This window comes from Populus alba, chromosome 3 (assembly GCF_005239225.2).
Source record: "Populus alba chromosome 3, ASM523922v2, whole genome shotgun sequence".
NCBI classification, from domain to species: Eukaryota; Viridiplantae; Streptophyta; class Magnoliopsida; order Malpighiales; family Salicaceae; genus Populus; species Populus alba.
In genome coordinates, this window is record NC_133286.1 from 5,329,013 (window position 1) to 5,353,715 (window position 24,703).

Consider the following 24,703-nt stretch of genomic DNA (forward strand, 5'->3'; position numbering starts at 1 on the left):
AGTCTCACAACGCAAATAACAAGAACCTTTTTAAGCTCCATACGAAAGTCCAGGCGTTTACTTCTTATTTTTAAAATTTTATATCAGTTTCCCCCCCATCTTCCTAACCTGACATTAATCAACGCAAGAGGTGAATGCACTATCTTTGGTTTTTAGTTTTTCTCATTCTCAACCAATATTATAGAATTATTGGTCCCTTGAAGGTTCGTAGGAGAGAGAAAAGTTAAAATGAAAAGACATGAATTCTTCATTCATGAAGGCCAAACTATTTTGTTCCTTTTGTCTATTGTTTTCTTCTTATCAATCCCCTCTACAGCAATAGACACCATCGATGCCTCTCAATCACTAGAAGATGGGGACACCCTGGTCTCATCAGAAGGCCATTTTGAGCTGGGTTTTTTAAGTCCTGGAAATTCCAGAAATCGGTACGTGGGAATATGGTACAAGAAGATATCTAGCTTTACAGTAGTATGGATTGCCAACAGAAATACTCCTCTATATGATTCATCAGGAATGTTGAAGTTTGTTGACCATGGAAATCTTGCCATTATCAATAGTACAAATGGCACTATTTGGTCCTCAAATATATCAAGGGCAGCAATCAATCCAGTTGCACAACTTCTGGACACAGGAAATCTAGTTGTGAGAGCTGAAAATGACAATGACCCTGAGAATTTTCTTATGGCAGAGTTTCGATTATCCGAGGGACTCGTTTTTACCAGGCATGAAATATGGTATAAGCTTCGTGACCGGCCTCAATCGATACCTGACATCCTGGAAGAGCCCCAGTGATCTTCTACAGGTAAATATATAAATAAGCTTGATCCAAATGATTGCCACAGTACTTTTTATCGGCAGGGTCCAGTTGACCAGTTCAGGTCAGGACCCTGGAATGGACTGAGGTTTAGTGGTATGATAAATTTGAAGCCAAACCAATTTACACATTTGAGTTTGTTTTCAATCAGAGGAAATATATTACAAGTATCAAATCGCCAACAGTTCAGTTCTTTCGAAGGATGGTGTTAAGTCCCGATGGTGTCCTGCAGCGTTTCACTTGGATTGATCGAACTCAAGATTGGAACCTATACTTGACAGCAAAATATGGATAACTGTGATAGGTTTGCATTATGTGGTGCACATGGTGTTTGTAACATCAACAACTCCCCAGCCTGTGATTGTTTTGAAAGAGTTTGAGCCAAAATCCCTGGAAGATTGGACAGCTGCAGATTGGTCACAAGGATGTGTTCGAAAGGTCCCATTGGTTGCAGCAATGGAGAAGGTTTTATAAAATATACTGGATTAAAAGTGCCAGACGAGCGCGGAAGTCTTGGTATAACAAAACAATAAACCTTGAAGAATGTGAGGAGGTCTGTTTGAAGAATTGTTCTTGTACAGCGTTACGCGAATCTGATGTTAGAGATGGAGGAAGTGGGTGTGTTCTGTGGTTCGGTGACTTGATTGATATCAGGCAATACCAACGAAAATGGGCAAGTATCTATATAAAGGATAGCTGCTTCTGTAATGGTATGAGTTTTTCCTCTGTTCTTGAATCATAGAAAGTTTGCGTTTCCGTCAGAATCTCTGAAGTGAAACTCAAAAACATAAAAATATGTTAATGCGAGAAAAGTAGTAACCAAGTATAAAATTGAGTCCTAAGAAGATATGTGGTGTGCTATGATTTATGCTGACTTTTGGATTTCATTTTTATCATGTTAATGCAATTTTCTTTATACTTCTTGAGTCTTTTTATGGCAGATAAACTTGTCAAAATCCAGAGGGAAGAAACGAGTAAGGATCATTGTTATTCCGTTTCACTAGTGGCATTTTCCCTCCTAGCCCTTTCTCTGTTCTTGGTTTCCTGAGGAAAAACAGAAACAAGCAGCTAGCAAGAGAAGGTAGCCTATTATAACTATAACTACAGTAAACTTTTCTTTAGCTGATAAATTGTAGAATTTGAAGGCTTTAGAGGAAGGCCTTCAAATTATTCCTAATGTAGCTTTTTCCCACTTCGTCTTGGCCATCAAACTTTTGACTACAATCAATTTGTTGTGCTCTGTCTTTAAGCTATTCAATTGGATCACTGTGGTGAAGTTGGATATATGATTCTTTTTCTACAAAAACTGCTGTATGCTTCGTGCTTACCTTGATTTTCATAATACCTTAGGTTTCTACTACATATTGGTTCTGCCATGCATGGTCTATGTTTTCAAGGTACTTTTTAGCTCATCTTCAATCTATTTCATCTTGCAGGAAATGCGGTAACCCATCCAGAGCAAGACTGCACCAAGGAAAGCAGAAATGAAGATTTAGAGCTACCACTGTTTGATTTGGCAACATTAACAGATGCAACCAATTGCTTTTCGATAAACAACAAGCTTGGACAGGGTGGTTTTGGACCAGTCTACAAGGTATCAACATTAAGACTGCTTTCAGCTCCTTGGATAAATTTGATGCTCTTAGATCAATATCATACATGGCACCAGAACTGAGAACCTGTGGACATGTTTCAGTTACCGGTTTTGCTTACATGGCCTTCACTTACAATTTAAAATCATTAGCCTTCAGATAGTATACTCAATTCTCCGAATTTATTGAGGTGAAATATGTCAGAAATCAAGAACTGGAGGATATGAACATCCACGAATCACGTAATAGAATTCGATCTCTTCTCTTCATATTATTTCGCAACTGATATATAAAATTGTTTCAGGGCATACTGCAAGATGGACAAGAAATAGCAGTGAAGAGGCTATCTAAAAGGTCAAGACAAGGAATAAATGAGTTAAAAAATGAAGTTGTATGCATTGCCAAACTTCAGCATCGCAACCTTGTGAAGCTTTTAGGATGCTGCATTGAATTAGAAGAAAGGATGCTGATATATGAATACATGCCAAACAAAAGCTTGGACTCTTTCATTTTTGGTTTGTTCCTCTCAAACCTTATCCTCCGGTAGTCTACTTACAACCTTTTCTGCATTATTGTAAGAATTTTTAAACGTACGCACAAAAGTCCTCCCAAATTTTTGACCTATATAGTTCCATTCTAGAACATTAGGACAAAGGTCATAATCAGAATGATGGCACTAGTTGAAAATCTCATCATTTTTCTAGATGGTTCTCTAGCCATTTTGGAATTTTTGTCAACAAGTGCAGCTATATATTACAAGGAAAGTCAACGCTCTATTATACTCTTTAGGTGGATTAATTAGTTGAGAAATGTTTCAACATCAGAGATTAACTGGGATAAATAACTGTGTAGATAAAAGGCGAAACATGTTGCTGGACTGGACTAAGCGCTTCCCCATTATCAATGGGATTGCAAGGGGACTTCTTTACCTTCATCAAGATTCAAGACTCAGAATCATACATAGAGATTTAAAAGCAAGCAATATTTTGCTGGATTATGAGATGAATCCAAAAATTTCAGACTTCGGCATGGCTAGGAGTTTCGGAGGGGATGAAACTAGCGCAAACACAAGCAGAATTGTTGGGACATAGTAAGGATCTTTCTGAATTTTAATTTGCTGTCATTTACAGTGCCCATAAATTTGTAAAACTTATTCAATGGTTTATCTAGTGGTTACATGTCGCCAGAGTACGCAATCGATGGCCTCTTCTCAGTGAAATCGGATGTATTTAGCTTTGGTGTTTTGGTACTAGAGATAGTGAGTGGAAGGAAGAACAGAGGATTCCGTCACGCAGAACACAAGCTCAATCTTCTTGGACATGTAAGTGTTATGCCTGTATTATTTTTCATGTTCAAACTACTTAAATGTTTAAGCAACATTCAACCTGACCTGAGGAGATATTTGAATGTTGTTCAGGCATGGATGCTACACAAGGAAGGAAGACCCCTGGACTTGATTGATGAATCTATTGTAGACTCATGCATTATATCAGAAGTCTTGCGATCAATAGTCGAAGTAGTAGCACTATTGTGTGTTCAAAAAAGTCCTGAAGATAGGCCTAAAATGTCAAATGTGGTTCTAATGTTGAGCAGTGACATTGTTTTGCCTCAGCCCAAGGAGCCTGGTTTTTTCACTGAAAGGGATCTGTCGAACGATTCTTCGTCAACAATCAAGCATGAAATCTCCTCAGTAAATGAATTAACCTCCACCATGTTAGAGGCTCGGTAAAACTTGTGATAGTTCGGAGATATTCAACATTCTCTCTCTCTCTCTCTCTCTCTCTCTCTCTCTCTTTCCTGAGTACGGCTACGCACTTTGGATCTAAGAGAAACAAAAGATGGTTGCATAATGATTAACTCTTTTCAACTGCAGGAACCGTCTTCCTTTAATCTTTCATCTAATATGTGAGAACAGGGAAATGTCAAGAAATCATCTCTAGCCTTGTGTTAAATAAATTTCCCAGAATCAAAATGCAAGCACATAAATGGAAATATTGAGAAAAAAATTATTTCATGTGAAATGAAAAAAGCATACCAAGAAACACAGAAAGTATGCAAGTCCAACAAATGCAGCAGTTGTTCGAGAAAAAACGATACTGGATTTTTGATCTAGTTAACTGATGAACTTCCAGAGATTAATTTGAATAAATTCTCCCTTCTTTCCAATTACATTTTGTGTAATTTCATTGCAGAATTTTTAATTTAAGAAATCCTATTTCACTACTTATTCGGTACTTGGTAGAACAAAATCTTCTTCGAAAACATAGAAACATCAAATTTCTGCACTTATCTCTTCTTTCAGGATCTGCCAACCTTGACCTTCCTTTTTCCTTGGGTAAGAAATAACGAAATTGAATCTCAGATATTGTTAATGAAAATGAACACAAACTGATATCTGAAGAATGTAGAAGAAAATTAGCACATCATTTTTCATAGATTACAGACTACATGTCTACATAATATAAATGAATCATCATCCATATGGTCAAGAAATAATCCATAATAAAATCCATCCAGAAAGCTTGCATCACTGATACCCAGAAACATCGCACCTTGTTAAGCTTTTCTCAAATGATCTATGGCAGGAGCAATATATGAGTGTATCAGTGAGAATAGAAAGTGATAGCAGGAATAGAAAGTGACACCTTGTCCACTGCTCGTTGGAAGTTGCCCGCAATTGTTTGCTGGATTCATGCAAATGTAACGCATTAATATAATATTGTCTCTGTCACTCTTCAATATTATGTCCACTACACTGAAACTAGAACATTGGGCAGAAAGAACTGTCACCCTTTTTTCAATTGCAGAAGGCTTTGGAGTTTTTATAGCTTGTTGGCTTGATTGAGCAGGCAAAATATCCATTGAATGCCAACTGAAGATAGCCTACCGCGCTTGTAACAGTGTTACTGTATGTAATGTTTTGATTTAAAGGGATAGAAAAAGGCTAGAAAGCCTTGAAGGCTTAGATGTAGGAATAAATTAAATAAGGGGTATTATGGTAATTAAATAAAACTTGATAAGTATAAATAAGAAGTAAAAAAAAAGAACAAAAGAAAAGAGGGATCTGATTTTGAGAGAAAGAGAATCGGCAGGAGAGAGAAAGGAGAAAGAAGAAGAAGAGAAAAGAGGGGAAAATAAGAGAAAAAAGAAAGGAGTTGTAGGAAATAAGTTTAAAGTAAGATTTAAGTTGTTAAAATGTATAATTAATGTGTTGATTAAGCTTTAATTCAGTTTTGATAAATGTTAGGGTTATGAAGTTGTGTTTTGGGTTTAATTGATGAATTAAATTGAAGGTTAGGGGTTGATTGTTTGTGAGTAATTTGATTATCAAAGTTAAATTTGAGAGATTGTAGATAAAAATGATGATTTTTTGAGTATGGTTTTGTTTAATGGTGAATTTGTGTTAGAAATAAGGGGATAACAGTAGGTGATCTGTTGAAATTCTGGGTTTGAGGTTGAAGATGACGAAAATTCAATTTGGTCCCCTCAATTTGCGAAAATTACAGTTTAGTCCCCGAACTTTGGAAAATTACAAATTGGTCCCTGGGAGCATATTCCGAGATTCTGAACAGAATAACATATGAATATGGGCAGAATTACTGTATAGATAAGAGAATTTAACACTTTCAATTTAGTCCTCTAATTTGATAAAAAGTACAATTTGACCCTAAAGATTTGGTAAAATTCCAGAATGGTCCCTGTAGCATAATGGTACATCCTGGACAGAATTGATGATTAATTAAGGTCAGAATTTTAGTATATTCATGGATTTATGAAAAATTTTAGTTTGGTCCTCCATTAGACAAAAATTAATATGAATTGGATCATGCTTCTTGATAATATATTGTCTAATTTTGGAGGACCAAACTGAAATTTTCATAAATCCATGAAGTACACTGAAATTATGATCTTAATTAATTCTCAATTCTGTCCAGGATGTACCATTATGTTATAGGGACCATTCTGGAATTTTACCAAATTTTTAGGGTCAAATTGTACTTTTTGTCAAATTGGAGGATGAAATTGAAAGTGTTAAATTCTCTTATCTATACAGTAATTCTGCCCATAATTCATATGTTATTCTGTTAAGAATCTCAGAATATGCTCCAGGGACCAATTTGTAAGTTTCCAAAGTTCGGGGACTAAACTGTAATTTTCGCAAATTGAGGGACCAAATTGAATTTTCGTCATCTTCAACCTCAAACCCAGAATTTCAACAGATCACCTACTGTTATCCCCTGATTTCTAACACAAATTCACCATTCAAACAAAACCATAACTCATAATCATCATTTTTATCTACAATCTCTAAAATTCAACTTAATAATCAATTACCCACAACAATCAACCCCTAACCTTCAATTTAATTCATCAATTAAACCCAAAACACAAACTTCATAACCCTAACATTTATCAAAACTGAAATTAAAGCTTAATTAACACATAATTATATATTTAACAACTTAAATCTTACCTTTAAACTTATTAATTTCCTCCAACTCCTTTCCTTTTCACCTTATTTTCCCCTCTTTTCTCTTCTTCTTCTTTCTCCTTTCTCTCTTTTGCCTATTCTCTTTCTCTCAGAATCAGATCCCTCTTTTCTTTTGTTCTTTTTGTTTACTTCTTATTTATACTTATCAAGTTTTATTTAATTACCATAATACCCTTTATTTAATTTATTACTACATCTAAGCCTTCAAGGGCTTTCTAGCCTTTTCCTATCCCTTTAAATCAAAACATTACAGTAACCTAATTTGCTGAGCAAGATTGGTTCTTGTTTGACGATGTATCCTTTTCAGATGGATTACTTCCCATAAAAAAACCAGGCTGTTTAGGCCGAGGCAAAGGATTTTCACTTCGAAGCATTAGAACAACAGATGACATGTCTGGCCTGTCTTCTGGTCGTTGTTGCACGCATAGTAGAGCCACATGAATGAATCTTAAAGCTTCCGAAGGTGTGCATGAATCAGCAAAGCATTCATCAATTAGTTCCAAAGGAATCCCATTAAACCAAAGCATCCATGCCTGGAAAGAATCATGGCAACAGGTCAGTAGTCTGATTTTACCCTAAGGTGCATATGATTATCGCTTCTCAGGACTACTACTAATACATTCCAGAGGAAGGCCAAAAAACTTGTAAAATTAATGCAATATGTCAATTAATCAGATAGTTGAGAGGAACCAAACCAATACATATCACCAGTCTTTTTGTTTCCAAACACTTACATGCCCAAGAAGGTTTTGGTTGTAGTCTGGGTGACAAAATCCTCTGTTTTTCTTTCCACTCACTATCTCTAGGACTAGGACACCGAAGCTGAAGACGTCAGATTTGACAGAGAAGTGTCCATCCAATGCATATTCAGGAGACATATAACCACTGCAAATGTATATTATACCATGAAAGGAATTTCTCCAAATACACAAATGAAAATCAACCAAGGAAGTACAGGACACTTCCTATGTTCCAACTACCCTCTTTGTATTGGCCTCAGTTTGATCTCCACCAAACATTCTTGCCAGGCCAAAGTCTGAAATTTTTGGGTTTAACTCATTATCCAGCAAAATGTTGCTGGCTTTGATATCTCTACGAACGATCCTTAGTCTAGAGTCTTGGTGAAGATAAAGAAGCCCTCGAGCTATTCCATCAATGATGTGAGTACGCTTACTCCAATCTAGGAATTTTCTTCTTGTTGGGTCTGGTCAATTGTCATACATATTAGTCGGATAACTAGATGAAACCGAAAGAAACTAATAGAAAGGTTATACAACTAAAATGTGTTGATCAGGAAAGTGGACAGCTTCATACCAAAAATAAAGGAGTCTAAACTTCTATTAGGCATGTATTCATAAATCAACATTTTTTCATCTTCATGAATGCAACAACCGAGCAGCTTTACGAGATTGCGGTGCTGGAGTTTAGCAATTAATAGAACTTCATTTTTGAACTCATTCAATCCTTGGCCAGAACTCTTCGAAAGTCTTTTCACCGCTATTTCCTGTCCTTCTATCAATTCACCCTAAATCAACGTCATTCACATAGCTCAGTTAGTTTTTCCATTAGAAGATAGCTTGATTGCACATGTTGAGTGCTTTTAGCTTACCTTGTATACAGCTCCAAAACCACCTTCTCCCAGCTTCTTGCTGCTAGAAAAGTTATCTGTGGCGTGCTCAATTGTGGTTAAATCAAACATTGGCAACTCCATGTCTTCTTCTTTCCTATCTTCGAAGTTGCCATTCTTGCTGTGCTTTCTCCTTCGGATACAGAAGACAATTCCTAATATTAGAATGCTTGAGCCAAGTATGACAGCGCCACCAATTACTCCTGCGTGGGTCTTCTTCTTTCTTTTCTTTTCCCCGGTTACTCCTGAAATCTAAGACTATTAGTTGGTTGGAATTTTGCCCTGTTCAATACTATAACTTAAACAGAAGTTGAATGATCTTTGAGTTATATTTTTTAGAATAAAAAAGCAAATGGGAAATCATATCAACTAAGTTCAGATAGGGAAAATGGTGCTGTTTCTTTTTCCATAGTTGACGAACCAGATTTGAAGAGAAATAATGGTTGAATTTCTATCAATGTTGGTGCTATGTCCTTACGATTAATAATTAGTTGCCAACTGAAGCCATACCTGATTGTGAAGCAGCTAGCCGTATATAAATATCTTGCCCACCCTCAGCTGATCTTCTTGTGTCAATCAGGTCACCGAACCATCGCAAGCAGCCACTTCCACCTCCTCTGATATCTAAACTTGCATATGCAAAACAAGAGCAGTTCTGAATACACAACCCCTCACATTCCACCAGACTAAAGCTATCGTCATACCAGGAAGAAGATGTGTCTGGCAGTTTAACACCTGTATAGTTCTGAAAGCCATCCTTATCGGTGCAATCAAGTGGAGTTCTTCGGATACACCCACCCGTCCAATTTTGTGAATTCCACTCACTTGGAGACTTGGGAATGAATCCATCCAAACAATCACATACAGGAGAGCTATTGCTATAGCAGCGAGCATTTGCACCACACAAGGCATAATTTTCACACTGATCTACCACAGCTGTAGCAAAAATATTCCAATCATTTGTTTGATGACTCCATGTGAAGAGCTGCACAAGACCTGAAGGATTCACCGTAAGCCTGGAGAAAACTGAACTGTTTTGGAGCTCAAACTTGAAATAAACCTCATTCCGATTAAATACAAACTCAAATGTATAAATTGGATCAGGCTTGAGCTCAGGAAACCCAGTAAAATACTGGCCATTCCATGAACCGACCCGGTACATTATTCTAGTTTCCTTCCTAAGAATTAGCTGTGGATAACCCTGAACATCTATGCCTAAAGTAAATTGACCTGGAGCAGGATTTTCTTTGCCTTTCCAAGATGACAAAAACCTGTTAAGACCAGTAACTAAGTTACTTCCCAGTTTCATTCCAGACAATAAGGTGTCACAAGGATAATCAAAACTTTGCCACAGAAAATTATCTGCTTTATTATCATTTTCATCTCTCACGACTAGATTTCCAGAGTCCAAGAGCTGTGCAACTGGATTCTGTGCTGTTGTTGATGTATTTGATGACCAAACAATATTGTTTGTGCCATTGAGAAGGACAAAGAATCCCTTGGCTAGTGAGGTTTAGAGTACCAAATTTATTGGAAATTGGAATTCCTCTGTTGGCCACCCACACAACTGTCCGAGGAGACTTCTTGTACCATAAGCCCAAGTATCGACTTGTTGAACCTGCAGGGGTAAAAAATCCAAGTTCAAAGCTTCCACCTGTTGAAACTAGAGTCTCACCATCTCTTAGGGATTGAGTTGTGTTCATGGCGTCTAGTGCAGAGGAGATTTTTAAGATGGAGAAGAAAAGCGAGTACACGAAAATTACTTCCACAACTCCCATTGAACTTCGAGCTTCCATTCCGAGAGAAAAAAAAACGGAAATCAGTTCTTTAGTTCTTTGCTGACAAAATGTGCAATAATTTTTAGAACAGTGGAGAATAAAAAAAAATGTATTATTAACAAAAAAATGTCAAACAATAGACTAATTTGCTGATTATGATGATGACCTGCTTGTTTCTTATTTGACCAGGCTTCATTGAGGAGCAATGTTTGAGTTGAAATGCAGAGTTAAAAGTCAAGCAAGAAATTGTTGAATAAAAAATAGTCGACGTGAATGATATGATGATAAGTTGACCACAAAATAATTGACTTGTCAACGAAATAACAAGATTGGAAAATAAATATGAAGACTAGTCTAATGTAGGAAGCAAAAGTTCGATTTTGATGAACAGTAAGCTTGGACAGTTCACAAGGCATCTGCTTCAGGGAGGTGCCGTAATTGCCATGTTTTCATTGCCTGATATATATTAGCTCCATTGCTCTTTTGGGGAATTGTGAAATTCTTAGAAAGCAAGAACGGATGCCTGCAATTCAGTAGTTGATAGCATGATATTTTCTAGCCTGCCTCTTCCTAGCGGAAAATCCTAATCGGGGAGAGGCTTGTAACTGTTGATGTTGTTCACGACTCCATTAAAATTGCACGACTTAAATTTCTTTTCTCCAAGAAGAAATTCCAGGACTTAGTATATACGTACACTTAATTACCATGCAAGAAAAGAGGGGAGCCAACCATAACATTTTCATCAACGAGAGCAATTCGCCAGAAAAAACCAATCAAATGTCATCAAAAACAACCAAAAGCCATGAAAACTAGATGAAACCATTCGAAACTATTACGACCTGAATTTTGGATACAAGGCTAGTAACGCAGCATTGTAAGAACATGCATGTCATAAAATAAATATATAAAATTTTCACAGCATTTTATAATCATTTAAAATATTATATTTTTCAAAACTAATAAAATTAAATAATACTTTAAAACTCCTTATCATCAAATTAAAAAAAAAAAAATAATCCATAATACTTATTACATTATCAAATCCAAACTTAATTAAAACAGTGTAATAATAAAGCGTCTAAGATATGAAATCAAAAACTAAAAGCTAAACCTTGCTGAACAAGCAAGGTATATCAATTAAAACTAAAGAAGTAGAAACACTCAACAAAGTCCACTAGCCAACATAAACTAAGAACCTTGAATAATATTAAAAATAATAAAGGAGTGAGTTCAACCAACTCAATGAGGGAATAACATTTAACATATATCTTAGATATTAATAGTTTGTAAGTCGATATATCTTGATATAAATATACATATTAAGCTTATTGACATAAAATATAGTAATACATGTCAGAGATCATATGACACCTGAAGATAACTAAATGATACTTGAAGGTGACCATCATATAACCAAGACATAATAAATATTCTTATAATTATCAAAGTAATGTATATCATATCAAATGTAATCTAGTTCAACAAAATGCGAGTGTAAATTCAAGAATAGATGAGTATTTGGAAAATAAAATAGCATATATAAATATTTAAGAAATTAACTAGTTGTATTCATCAAATAATCAACATATATATTTATTTATATTATATGCATATTAAAGATTATCTCACTCACCCGAAAAACAACAGCAAAAAACAACGGATGCAGAACCAGAGACTATTAAAGATTGTAAGGATGAACGTTATCAGAACCTATAACGAATACGTAAAACACTAAAAAATGACTCATAGCAAAATATAATTATCAAACCAAACTAAATCACATGATTGATCCCGAACATAACCTAAACTGATTGAACTTAATAGACCCGATAAAACTCAACTACCATGTCAACCGATAGACCACTATCACAAGCCAACCGGTCGTCCGGTTCAACCCAACCAGTTGACTAGTTGATTGGGATTTCTAGAATCCCGATATGCCATTTTTAAAAACTACATAACCCACAAAAACACATATTGCTCTTCAATAACCCATAATTCCAGATATCTAATTAGTTTGTTTTAAGCCATTTCCAGAATCACAATATGCCATTCTAAAAAACTACATAACCCATAAAAACACATATTGCTCTTCAATAACCCATAATTTCATATATCTAATTAGTTTGTTTTAAGCCAACTAACACCCTAAAACATCAATTCAAACCCTCAAGTCCTTCAATCACCAAAACAATATAAAAACCCTAAACACTTCTTATATCATTTCATAATCAATCCCTACACAAGAATAACAATAAGGATGGAAATACTAACTTGCTCTTCAACCTTTTTTTAAACCAAAAGTTTAATTTCAAAACTGATTTCTCTGGTTTTATGGAAGAAACTTATGGTAGAGAGAAGAAAAAAGAAAAAAGAGAGAATAACAATTCTTCAACAACATTTTCTTTAAATACCTAGGTTAGTTAGGTTGGGTTTGATCCAAACTTTGGGCTTGAGTTTGATGGGCCACGAATATAATAGGTCTTACAAAAACACAACCATATATACACTCCTTAACCCTCCCTTTATTTTTTTCTCTCCTTATATTTTTTTCTCTCTACACACATATACACATATTGACTTAACCATTGAAGAGTTTTATGCTCCTTAAAGAACTTATTTTGTCACCATCAATCAAACCCATAAACATAGTTATAAAAACTCTATTTTTTATGTGATGTTTTTTTTTTTTTTTATGAATTCACCGCCTTACCACAATCAACATGTTAGTCTATCTTCTTGTCATTGTTGCACTCATAATAAGGCCACATGAATGCATCTTAAAAGCATACTCGGATTGCTTGAATTAGTCGAACATTCATCAATCAGTCAAACAATGTTTCTTTAGTCCAAATCATTGGTCGATCGTCGGAACCTTCAAAATATAATTCTAATTTTTCTATCACAAACAAAATAAATTCGTAGTATGATCATGAAAACTAGGTCAAACATAAGGGAAATTTTGTTTAATCTTCCTACAATATTCTAAGATAATAAAACGGGGGATTTGAATAAAAAATTAAATAAACAAAATTCTGATTATAAAAATAATAAATTGATATGTCATTAACTTAGTTCAAGGGTCCACACATCCTTTCCTATAAATATGTTGATCATCAAAGTAAAATAAATATTTTTTCATGTCAAGTAAATAAATTCGATATCCCTTAAAGTTTAGGGAAATCAATGAGATTATAAGTAAATTAATTAGACAAAGTTTTGAAATCAATTTCTTACCATCAAGCAAATTTAATATTTAAAGTAATTCTCATTCACTCGATAGTAGCCTTAAGAGTAAAGTCTATGAAATTATTCTAAACAAACATTCAAAAGCTTGACCATTTAACTTATATTATTCTTCCCTAAAAAAAATCAAGATGAGAGTTGCAACAATCAAATTAATTATTTTGCTTCTTACTCTAGTCCCTAACAACATTTACGAATTGAAAGAAACTAGAAAGTTTACATGTTATCTCAAAACAATTCAATAAGCTTGAATAACAATCAATGGCATAATTCTGGATGAGGAAAAATAAATACTTGAATTTGAAAGAATTATAATGATAAAGTTACTTCTCACAACTTGCTAATGGAGATGATGTGTATTCCTTTTGAACCAAAATTAGAAATTAATTCATAGTTGCTGAAAAATTAACAAAAATAGAGAAAAAAAAAAAAAACACTGTAGATAAGAAGAAGAGGGTTATTTCTGTGTGATTTTTGGCCTTTACTCCTCCCCCAACTATTGTCTTTCATTAGAATTCTTCTCCTGATTAAGAGTCCTTAATGTTACTTCATTCCTTCCTTGTTTCTCTAGTCCTTAAGATTGGTTAAATCCCTCAGAATTTATGTTGAAAATAGACTTTACTGGTACCATAACTCTACTGTAATTCCAACTCTACTGTAACTTAGACTTTTTTTTTTTACTTGGTTTCTTGCAATATCCGACCATCCTAACTGTATTATTTCATTTATGACATATTAGAGGCTTGATCTGTACCTTTGATAGGTCATAAGGTCTACTATTTTTATATTAGACTCTCAACATCGTTAGTTTCCTGAACAAATTAAAAGACCAATCTTGTCATTTAGCTTGCATCCAGATTGTCACCTTCAAAACAATTTTATCTGACCTGACATCCTTCATAAACATTGTTTTCCTAGATGTGTAGATGATTTTGGGCTTTTGAGTTGCATGATTTCAATGTCTGAGACTTAATATATGCCGGTTTGAATCTATAGTATGAAAGCAGATAATCTTATTACAAGTGGGATTTTGACCCCATTTTGAAAATCTAATTAGAGGTCCAAACGAACTTGGATTTCTTCCTACAATACCTTCATGGAAAGCTTGATACGTGTACTTTAACTTTTATATAGCCCACATTCATATTCTGAAATTATAATTCGGTGAAAACCTGTCACATGAAGCAAGGTTCAAAATATAAAATGCAGAAATTCTTATCTTTTAACAATTAATTCACAAAGTCTCTTAGACATGTCAAACTCATAAAAATAACTTTCAATAAGTTCAAAATACATTTAAAAAATAGTGTAAAAAAATAAAAACATATTTATATTTTTAGTCATTCGTGCCTTAAAACAAGGCATTATATCAGTTGATTGAGAGTTCTAATTTGAAAGCAAGTTTAGTTAGTACTGTCATAATAATGTCATAATAACATTAATACTACTCTTACATATTTGAAAATGAAAAGAAATTAATCCAGTTAATTATAGAAGGCTTAGAAGCTTTTTGTTGAGGTGTTTGGAAATGTGATAGTACGTAGTTGTTTTTTAATGTGTTTTTTGTTTGGAAATGCATCAAAATAATGTTTTTTTAAAAAAAATTATTTTTCACATCAACACATGAAAACGACTGAAAAACACCAAAAAAAATATTGATTTGAATCAAAGAACAAAATAAAAAATAAAATTCATTTTTTTTTTCAAAAATGTTTTTGAAATGCAAAAATAAACAAGCACCGAGAAGATGTTTTGGAGTATGGTAATGATTGTTTTTAAAGTGTTTTTCGTTCGGAAAAATATTAAAATATATTTTTTTATTTTTTTTAAATTTATTTTTGACATTAGCATATCAAAACAATTTAAAAAAAAAAATTTAAAGAAAAGAAAAATTAAATTTTAATAAAAAAACAAGTTAAAACTCACTCTCAAACAATGATTAAAGAGGACATATCTTTGGATGTGCCACTTTACATTGTTTAATATAAACACTCATAATAAATAAGATCATATATTATCATGGTTTTACATAAGTACACTAACTCAAGAAGATCAAGGTTATGGCCTCAGTTACAAAATCCCTTGTTTTTTTTTTCTTCTTATATACATAGTTATCGATCCAAATAGATTTTACTAAGTTAGTTTTTGTTTTATTTAATATTTAGCTCACTTCTTAGATAATTGATAAATATATGAATATTTTCAAATTCAATTCAAACCTAACACACACACATATATATATTATTTGAATATAATATAATATAAACATATTTATATATTAATATGATATGTACACATATTTATAACATCTATAATCTTACCATTTATATTAATGATGATGTACACATTTTCATCTAATTATGATATCATTCATATTCTAAGGTGAATTCATGTAACGAACATATATAATAAAAAAGTTCTCAAACTCAACATTATCTCTTCAATAATTCATTATATAGGAAGAGTTCCTTCTCCCACAAGGAAAGATTGTTTTCCAAGCAATTCTCCACCACCGTTCAAGCCTAACAACCAAGCTCACCTACATTTCAATTCCAGGCTTAAGATTGTAGCCCATGAAAAGGTTAATTTATATATGAAGTTTTTTCCAACTTCATCAATTAATATTTTATATCTTGAATAATAATTAGTACTTAAATAATTAATATTAATATAGATACTCAAAATTTGATGGAGAATATACGAATATTAAAAAAAAAAACGATTTAAATAATAAATAAAGTATAAATACAATAGAAACTCAGTCCATGAGCATCTATTTATATCCCTAAAGTTGAACTTTAGATCCATGTAATAAACCTCATTGTTGTTGAACATAAACTCATTTGTCGAAATTGGATCGAGGCTTCGAAATAGGATCCTTTGTTATTTCCATTTTAGGACTAACAAGTGGCTTGCTAATCTATTAAAGTGAAATAAATGCACACATGAAAGATTTGGCGCCAGTTTGCGCTATTTCCTTTTGCATGAGCATCCTTCAAGTATTTTTTATTAGTGTCATCAGTTTATTTGAAGCTGGCTACTTGCTAGAACTTAATCTTTGACAGCATGTACAAAAGTTTTCTTTGGTTACAAAAAATATATAGATGTTGCAATGTGATGTAAGTGTCCTTCCTTCTAAAAAAGTTCTCAACTCTCATGTTCGAACCTTCCTTTTGTAACCAAAATATATAGAGTTCACAGTCACAAAGAATGCTAGTCGCTTACTAGAAATAATAGTCAATAAAACGCATTACTCAAGAACTTCGAAATTTTTTTATTGATCTTGTAAATTGAAATTGAAAAACATATAGATCTTGAACCCAGATCCGTGCATTAAATTTGCTGGCTCGAAACAAACAAGTACAGATATTGTGCAGTCCAGAGATGTGAATCCTCAAGCATTCTGTGTATCTGTATTCGCACCAGTACTTGCAGAGGACTTGTAGACAGGTAAAAATAATACATCAACATAATTATAGCAGAAAATATATAATTTCTGTTATATGCCTTGGATTTGGCTAGAAATATATATATATATATATATATATATATATATATATATATATATATATATATATGGTCTTCCTTTTAACCATCAGAGCCAATCTTCTACCGTGCATATAGCTCTGAAATAGTTAGGTCATTTATAGATGATGATTCATGATTTCCTGATGAAGAGTCCACTGCGGGCATATTCCTTTCCGTGAAAAAACCAGGTTGCTTTGGGTCAGGCAATGGATTCTCACTCCCCAACATCAAAACCACAGATGGCATATTTGGTCTGTCTTCCGGCTTTTGTTGCACGCATAACAGACCCACATGAATGCATCTCAATACTTCAGATACAGAATACGGGCTATCTGACATATTTTCAAGAAGCTCCAATGACCTCTCTTCCGTCCACAGTTTCCATGCCTGGAAAACAAAAAACTTGTTATGATAAAAATTGTCAATACATAATTAAATTAACATGTTTAATTTTATCCTTACATGTCCAAGAAGATTATGGCAGTGATCCGGGTGGGAGAATCCTCTATTTTTCTTCCCACTTATTATCTCCAAGACTAAAACACCGAAGCTGAAGACGTCGGATTTCAGTGAGAAACGCCCATCAACAACGTACTCAGGGGGCATGTATCCACTGCGGAAAAACATTATAAGAAAAAGTTTAAATGGTGCGGAGATTATACATTGTAACTAAATAGGTGTAGAGTGTACTTACTATGTTCCAACCACTTTATTTGTGTCTGCTTCAATTTGATCTCCTCCAAACAGTCTAGCTGTTAGACAATTGACATTTTGTTTCATGTTGTTTAATCAAGTATTGTCTGTTTTCTTTTCTTTCATTTCTGTTTTGATTTTGTTAAAGTAAATCCCTTGTTTTTCTGATGTTGTTGCTGAGATTAGTGGCAGCATATTCTCCACTATAGTTAGTGGCTAGTGACAGCATATTATCCACTACAGTTAGTGGCTGATAACTAGGGATGTTTGTTAAGCTTTCTCATGTATTTAAAGACATGCAGTTAATGAAATACTCACTGAGACATTTTATCAAACACCTTGTGTGTAATTCGTGTTCTTCAATACCAGCATTGTTGTTCTTGATTGTGCATCCCTTCACCTGCGCAAAACACAGCAACACAATTATCAACAGTGGTATCAGAGCATCTCAGATCTTACAGGACCAAAACACCTTTTTTTTTCAAAATCTCAAAAATGACATCCAACAACTTACTTTTAAACTCCCCCATTATATTTACTGGTGAAAACTACCATATTTGGTCAGTGAAGATGCAAGCTTTTCTTGAAGCTTATGATCTTTGGGAAATTGTTTCCGAAGACAAACCAGTAGCTCCCTTACCAACAAATCCCACTATGGCTCAAATCAAGTTCAGCAGTGAGGAAAAGGCAAAGAAATCCAAGGCGAAATCAATCATCCAAAATGCTGTGGCAGAAAGCATTTTCTACAGAATTATGGCATGTAATTCAGCCAAAGAGGCTTGGAACAAACTAAAAGAAGAATACCAAGGCAGTGACAGAACAAGGCAAATGCAAGTGCTGAATTTGAAGAGAGATTTTGAGGCACTTAACATGCAAGAAGATGAAACAATCTCTAAGTATTCTGATCGAATTTCACTAATTATCAACAACATCAGATTACTTGGAGAAGACTTTCCTGACAGTAGGATTGTGGAGAAGGTTCTTGTGACTCTTCCTGAGAGGTTTGAATCCAAAATCTCCTCTCTAGAAGAATCAAAGGACCTCAGTAAAATCTCATTAGGTGAACTAATGAGTGCTCTTCAAGCACAGGAGCAACGAAGAACAATCAGGCAAGACAGATTGACTGAAGGAGCCTTTTATGTGCAAAAACAACAAGCTGGAAAAGGAAAGAAGTTGCCTAATCTGAGATTCAAAGGCAGAAATGAAAGGGGCAGCACTAGTGAAGCTTCAAAACAAAAGAAGTTTCCTCCTTGCACTCACTGCAAAAGAAACACACATTCAGAAAAATATTGTTGGTGGAGGCCAGATGCAATTTGTGGAAATTGCAAGCAATCAGGGCACATCACAAAGGTCTGCAAGTTCAAAAAATCAGATCCAAAACCTCAACAAGCTCACCTAGCAGATGAAGTTGATACACAGGAGGAGCAATTCTTTGCTGTCACTTGTTTCTCAACAAATGATCCAGCTGATACTTGGCTTATTGACAGTGGATGCACACATCATTTGTGCAATGATGCTGGAATGTTCAAAACCCTTGATGAATCTTACAAATCCAGAGTAAAGGTTGGCAATGGAGAATTTCTGGAGGTCAAAGGCAGAGGGTCAGTAAATGTTCAAACAAGTTCAGGTATCAAAATCATTCCTGATGTGTTATTTATACCTGAAATCAGTCAAAATTTGTTGAGTGTTGGACAAATGATGGAGAAAAACTATTCTCTTCAGTTTAAGGATCATAAATGCATTATCTTTGATCCTTCTGGAGAACAAATGTTCTGTGTAAAGATGAAAAACAGAAGCTTTGTTGTTGACTGGGATAAAGTATCCAATCATGCATATGTGAGTGCTACTCAGGATATTTCAAATCTTTGGCATAAAAGATTTGGACATTTCAATCAAAAGGGCTTGTCAATTTTGAAACAAAAGGAAATGGTTGAAGCATTGCCCACATTGAATGGTGAGATTCAATTGTGTGAAACATGTCAACTTGGCAAGCAATCAAGGCCACCATTTCCTAAAAGGCAAGCATGGAGAGCCAGCCAAAAACTTCAGCTCATCCACACTGACGTGTGTGGACCTATGAAGACAACCTCATTATGTGGTAACAAGTATTTCATTCTCTTTATTGATGATTATACTAGGATGTGTTGGGTGTATTTCATCAAATTTAAGAGTGAAGTATTTACAATCTTTCAAACATTCAAAGCTTTAGTTGAGAATCAAAGTGACATGCTAATTAAATGCTTAAGATCTGACAATGGTACTGAATATACTTCAAATCAGTTTCTTGAGTTTTGCAACAGCAGAGGCATTGTGCACCAGTACACTACACCATACACACCACAACAAAATGGTGTATGTGAGAGGAAGAACAGGACAGTAATGGAGATGGCTAGATGTCTCTTACTTGAAAAGAAAATGCCAAACAAATTATGGGCAGAGGCAGTCAATACCTCTGTTTACTTGCTGAACCGACTTCCAACCAAAGCACTGGAGGACAAGACACCATACGAAGGCTGGAATGGTGTTAAACCTGCTGTAGATCATCTTCGAATCTTTGGCAGCATATGCTATTATCATATAGCTGAGCCAAAGAGGAGCAAACTTGACAACAAAGCTCAAAAGGGAGTTCTTGTGGGTTATGGAATAACAACCAAAGGATACAGAATTCTTTGCTTACAAACAGAGAAGGTAATTCTCAGCAGAGATGTGAAGGTTGATGAAGCAATCACATGGGATTGGGAACATCAGAAAAATATGATTTCTGATCAACCATTCACCATTCAGCCCCAGCCAGTAGCTGATGAATCAGTGGATGATTTTCCAGTTAGAGGCACAAGATCATTGGAAGATATTCACCTAAGATGCAACATGGCAATCCTAGAACCAACCAGCTATACTGAAGCTCAAGAATTTCCAGCATGGAGGAGAGCAATGGAGGCAGAAATGGAAATGATCAACAAAAATGCAACATGGCAGCTGATTGAAAGGCCTAAGCATCGCAAGGTGATAGGTGTAAGATGGGTTTTCAAAACAAAACTCAATTCAGATGGGTCAGTATGCAAACACAAGGCTAGATTGGTGGTAAAGGGCTATGCTCAACAATATGGTGTGGACTACCTAGAGACCTTTGCTCCAGTAGCAAGGTATGATACTATTAGACTTCTCATTACACTTGTAGCACATAACTCTTGGCAGATTCACCAACTTGATGTCAAGTCTGCCTTCTTGAATGGATTTCTTGCTGAAGAAATCTTTGTAGAGCAACCCGATGGGTATGCTGTTAAAGATAAAGAAGATCATGTGTATCTACTTAAGAAGGCCTTGTATGGGTTGAAACAAGCTCCCCGAGCTTGGTATGACAGAATGGACACACATCTGCTTCAACTTGGGTTCAGCAGAAGCCAAAATGAAGCAACTTTGTATGTGAAATCATGTGGTAACCATTTTCTAATTGTATCTATTTACGTAGATGATATGCTTATCACAGGAAGTGAACTTGGAATGATCCAAGAATTCAAAGATGAAATGAAGAAGATGTTTGAGATGTCTGACCTTGGAATGATGAATTACTTCCTTGGAATGGAAGTGATGCAATCCAGCAATGGCATTTTTACATGCCAAAAGAAGTATGTTTCAGACATCCTAAAAAGATTCAAAATGGAGGATTGTAAACCAGTGGGGACTCCTATGACAACAAGTATCAAGCTTAGCAAGGATGATGAATCTGAAAAAGTGGATGAAAGTTTGTATAGAGGCTTAATTGGCAGCCTTCAATATCTTACAGCAAGTAGACCTGACATATTATTTGCTGTGAGTATTCTTTCAAGGTTCATGCATTCTCCAAGGGAGACTCATTTCATTGCAGCAAAAAGGATACTTAGATACATCAAAGGTACCATTGATCTTGGTATTTTCTGTCCAAGATCATCAGAAGGGGCTGTGGAACTAAGAGGCTATACTGACAGTGACTGGGGAGGCTGTGTTGATGATTCAAGAAGCACTTCAGGGTATTTATTCTCACTCAATTCAGGTGTCTTCACCTGGAGTTCAAAGAAGCAAGAGACAACAGCTCAATCCACTGCAGAAGCAGAGTACATTGCTGCTGCCGCTGCTGTCAACCAAGCAATTTGGTTGAGAAAAATGTTAAAGGATTTGGGACATGAACAGGTTGAAGCTACTAAAATCATGTGTGATAACAGTTCTGCAGTATCAATTTCAAAGAATCCAGTCTTTCATGGACGTACAAAGCATATCAAAATCAAGTTTCATTTTATTAGAGAAGTTCAACAATCTAATGAAGTGATGCTGATTCATTGTTCTTCCGAAGAACAACTTGCAGATATATTTACCAAACCACTACCTAAAGAGAGATTTGAGACATTAAGACAAATGATTGGAATTTGTCGTCAAAATGTCAAGGAGGAGTGTTAGACAATTGACATTTTGTTTCATGTTGTTTAATCAAGTATTGTCTGTTTTCTTTTCTTTCATTTCTGTTTTGATTTTGTTAAAGTAAATCCCTTGTTTTTCTGATGTTGTTGCTGAGATTAGTGGCAGCATATTCTCCACTATAGTTAGTGGCTAGTGACAGCATATTATCCACTACAGTTAGTGGCTGATAACTAGGGATGTTTGTTAAGCTTTCTCATGTATTTAAAGACATGCAGTTAATGAAATACTCACTGAGACATTTTATCAAACACCTTGTGTGTAATTCGTGTTCTTCAATACCAGCATTGTTGTTCTTGATTGTGCATCCCTTCACCTGCACAAAACACAGCAACACAATTATCAACACTAGCCATTCCGAAATCTGAAATTTTGGGGTTCATATCCTTATCTAATAATATGTTGCTGGCTTTGAGATCTCTATGGATAATCCTTAGTCTAGAGTCTTGATGAAGATAAAGTAGTCCTCTAGCAATGCCACCGATAATGAGGTTACGTCTCTGCCAGTCCAGGAATTTGTTTCTTGTTTGATCTAATCAATTTATCATAATGTTATGTTATTCTGATTTATAAATGAAACATCATAGAACAAGCAATCTAACTGCAAGAAACTCTAACCAGTTCATGGGGTACAAACCGAAAATAAAATAATCTAGGCTTTTGTTGGGCATGAATTCATAGATCAACATTACTTCATCTCCTTGAATGCAACAGCCAAGAAGTTTAACAAGATTTCTGTGCTGAAGCTTAGCTATCAAGATAACTTCATTCTTGAACTCTGTCAATCCTTGCCGAGAACTTTTTGAAAGTCTTTTCACTGCTATTTCTTGCCCATCAATCAATGTACCCTGCGAATCGTTATTTACTGAAGTTAGAATATCTCATAGTAGATGATCACTCAGCTTTGAAGCACGTTGTTATATACCTTATATACCGGTCCAAAACCACCTTGTCCCAACTTGTTGTTGCTTGAAAAGTTATCCGTTGCTTTCACTATGGTGGCCAAATGAAACGATGGCAACTCCATGTCTTTCTCTATTTCTGAATAGCAGAAGATTGATCAGTTGTCAGCAATGATCTAACAAATGCTTCATTTTGTTATCGATGACTAACATAAAATTCTACCATGCATACTATATATATCAACAAGGTCCATGTTCTGGAATAAGAAGAATTGTCCAAAGTACACTACCTTGCTTTCTCTGCTTCTTTCTCCATATATAGAAGGTTAGTCCTACCATAAGCACTCCAGCAAGGACTGTGGAACCGAGTATGATTCCTAAAAGCTTCTTCTTGCCAGAATTTGTGTTTGACGTCGTCTGATCTGAAAACCCACAATAAACACAGAAAGGAGTTCTGTTTTATTTGTAAATAGAATGAGGAAATGAGGACACGAAGTTAGGAAAACATTTAAGGAACATACAACTTCCTCAGTCCAAAAAAAAAAAAAAAAGAAACAGAGAGAAAGAGTGAAAAAAATACCCTGCTTGAGAATCATGGGAAGAATATTGATAAATACCTGTTTTCAAAGGTGGTGGCATCCTTATGTAGAGGTCATGGCCCCCAGTACTAAACTCTCTCATATCAACCAATTCACCAAACCAGAGTATGCAGCCACTGCCTTCTCCTGTGATATTTGAATTTGCATATGCCGTGCAATTGCAGATTTTTAGACACTTGTCCTTGCATTCTACTAGACTCATGCTTGTATCATACCAGGAAAGGGATGTATCCGGCAACTTAAGCCCTATAAAATTCTGAAAGATGTCCTGTGCGCAATTCCATGGACTCCTTCTAGCACACCCTTTACTCCAATCTGTAAGAGATTTGGGTTCAAATCCTTCCAAGCAAGTACAATTGTGGGATTGATCGACCATTTTGCAAATCATATGGGCACCGCATACTGAATAAACAGTGAACCTCACCCGCAGCCACGTTACCAAACAGGCACTTAGTCGCCGATGGAAAATTCTTTCATTATATTTCAAGCTTGTTTAGCAGTATAGTTGCGGTTGCTTTTCAAATAACTTTTCGTGCTAAAATGTATGCCAATGATGTTTTTCTATTTTTTAAAAATCATTTTTGACATCAGCACATCAAAATGATTTGAAAGTATTAAAAACATATTAATTTGAAGTTAATAAAAAAATAAAATAAAAATTAATTTTTTTAAAACACAGAAACAAACAGGCCCTTTAATTTTATGGTGATGATATAGAGAATAAAAGGAATAAAACTACAAAATGTTATTTATCATTTAAAGTCAATCTAAACCTACTGTTATGTTTTATATATATAAATTTGGTTATACTTTAAGAATATCATGATTTATTCATGGTCCTATAAATAAAACAAACATCAAACTTGAATTTGGAATGGACTGGTTCTGTTAAGTTGTAAAGATCTAGCATGATCTTGGACCAAGTCTTCTTCTCTATAGCCTAAGTGCTGCCGTTTAATACCCTTCGATGCACATGTCAACGT

At 34.8% G+C, this 24,703-nt stretch overlaps 1 protein-coding gene and 2 pseudogenes across 1 annotated transcript; 1 reads left to right on the forward strand and 2 right to left on the reverse strand.

Moving 5' to 3' along the window:
• The first annotated feature begins 225 nt into the window (after window positions 1-225).
• LOC118031054 (G-type lectin S-receptor-like serine/threonine-protein kinase At4g27290) lies at window positions 226-4,327 on the forward strand (annotated as a pseudogene).
• Window positions 4,328-7,137: 2,810 nt separating this feature from the next.
• LOC118031071 (G-type lectin S-receptor-like serine/threonine-protein kinase At4g27290) lies at window positions 7,138-10,405 on the reverse strand (annotated as a pseudogene).
• Window positions 10,406-17,820: 7,415 nt separating this feature from the next.
• Window positions 17,821-24,124, reverse strand: LOC140954284 (G-type lectin S-receptor-like serine/threonine-protein kinase SD1-1). The gene is made up of 6 exons (XM_073408192.1): window positions 23,739-24,124; window positions 23,412-23,543; window positions 23,145-23,260; window positions 22,857-23,067; window positions 22,454-22,751; window positions 17,821-18,170 (listed from the first exon to the last, which is right to left on the reverse strand). Exons 1-5 carry the CDS (start codon window positions 24,106-24,108, stop codon window positions 22,495-22,497), a joined length of 1,086 nt encoding a protein of 361 aa, XP_073264293.1. The 5' UTR covers window positions 24,109-24,124; the 3' UTR covers window positions 17,821-18,170; window positions 22,454-22,494.
• Window positions 24,125-24,703: the final 579 nt, after the last annotated feature.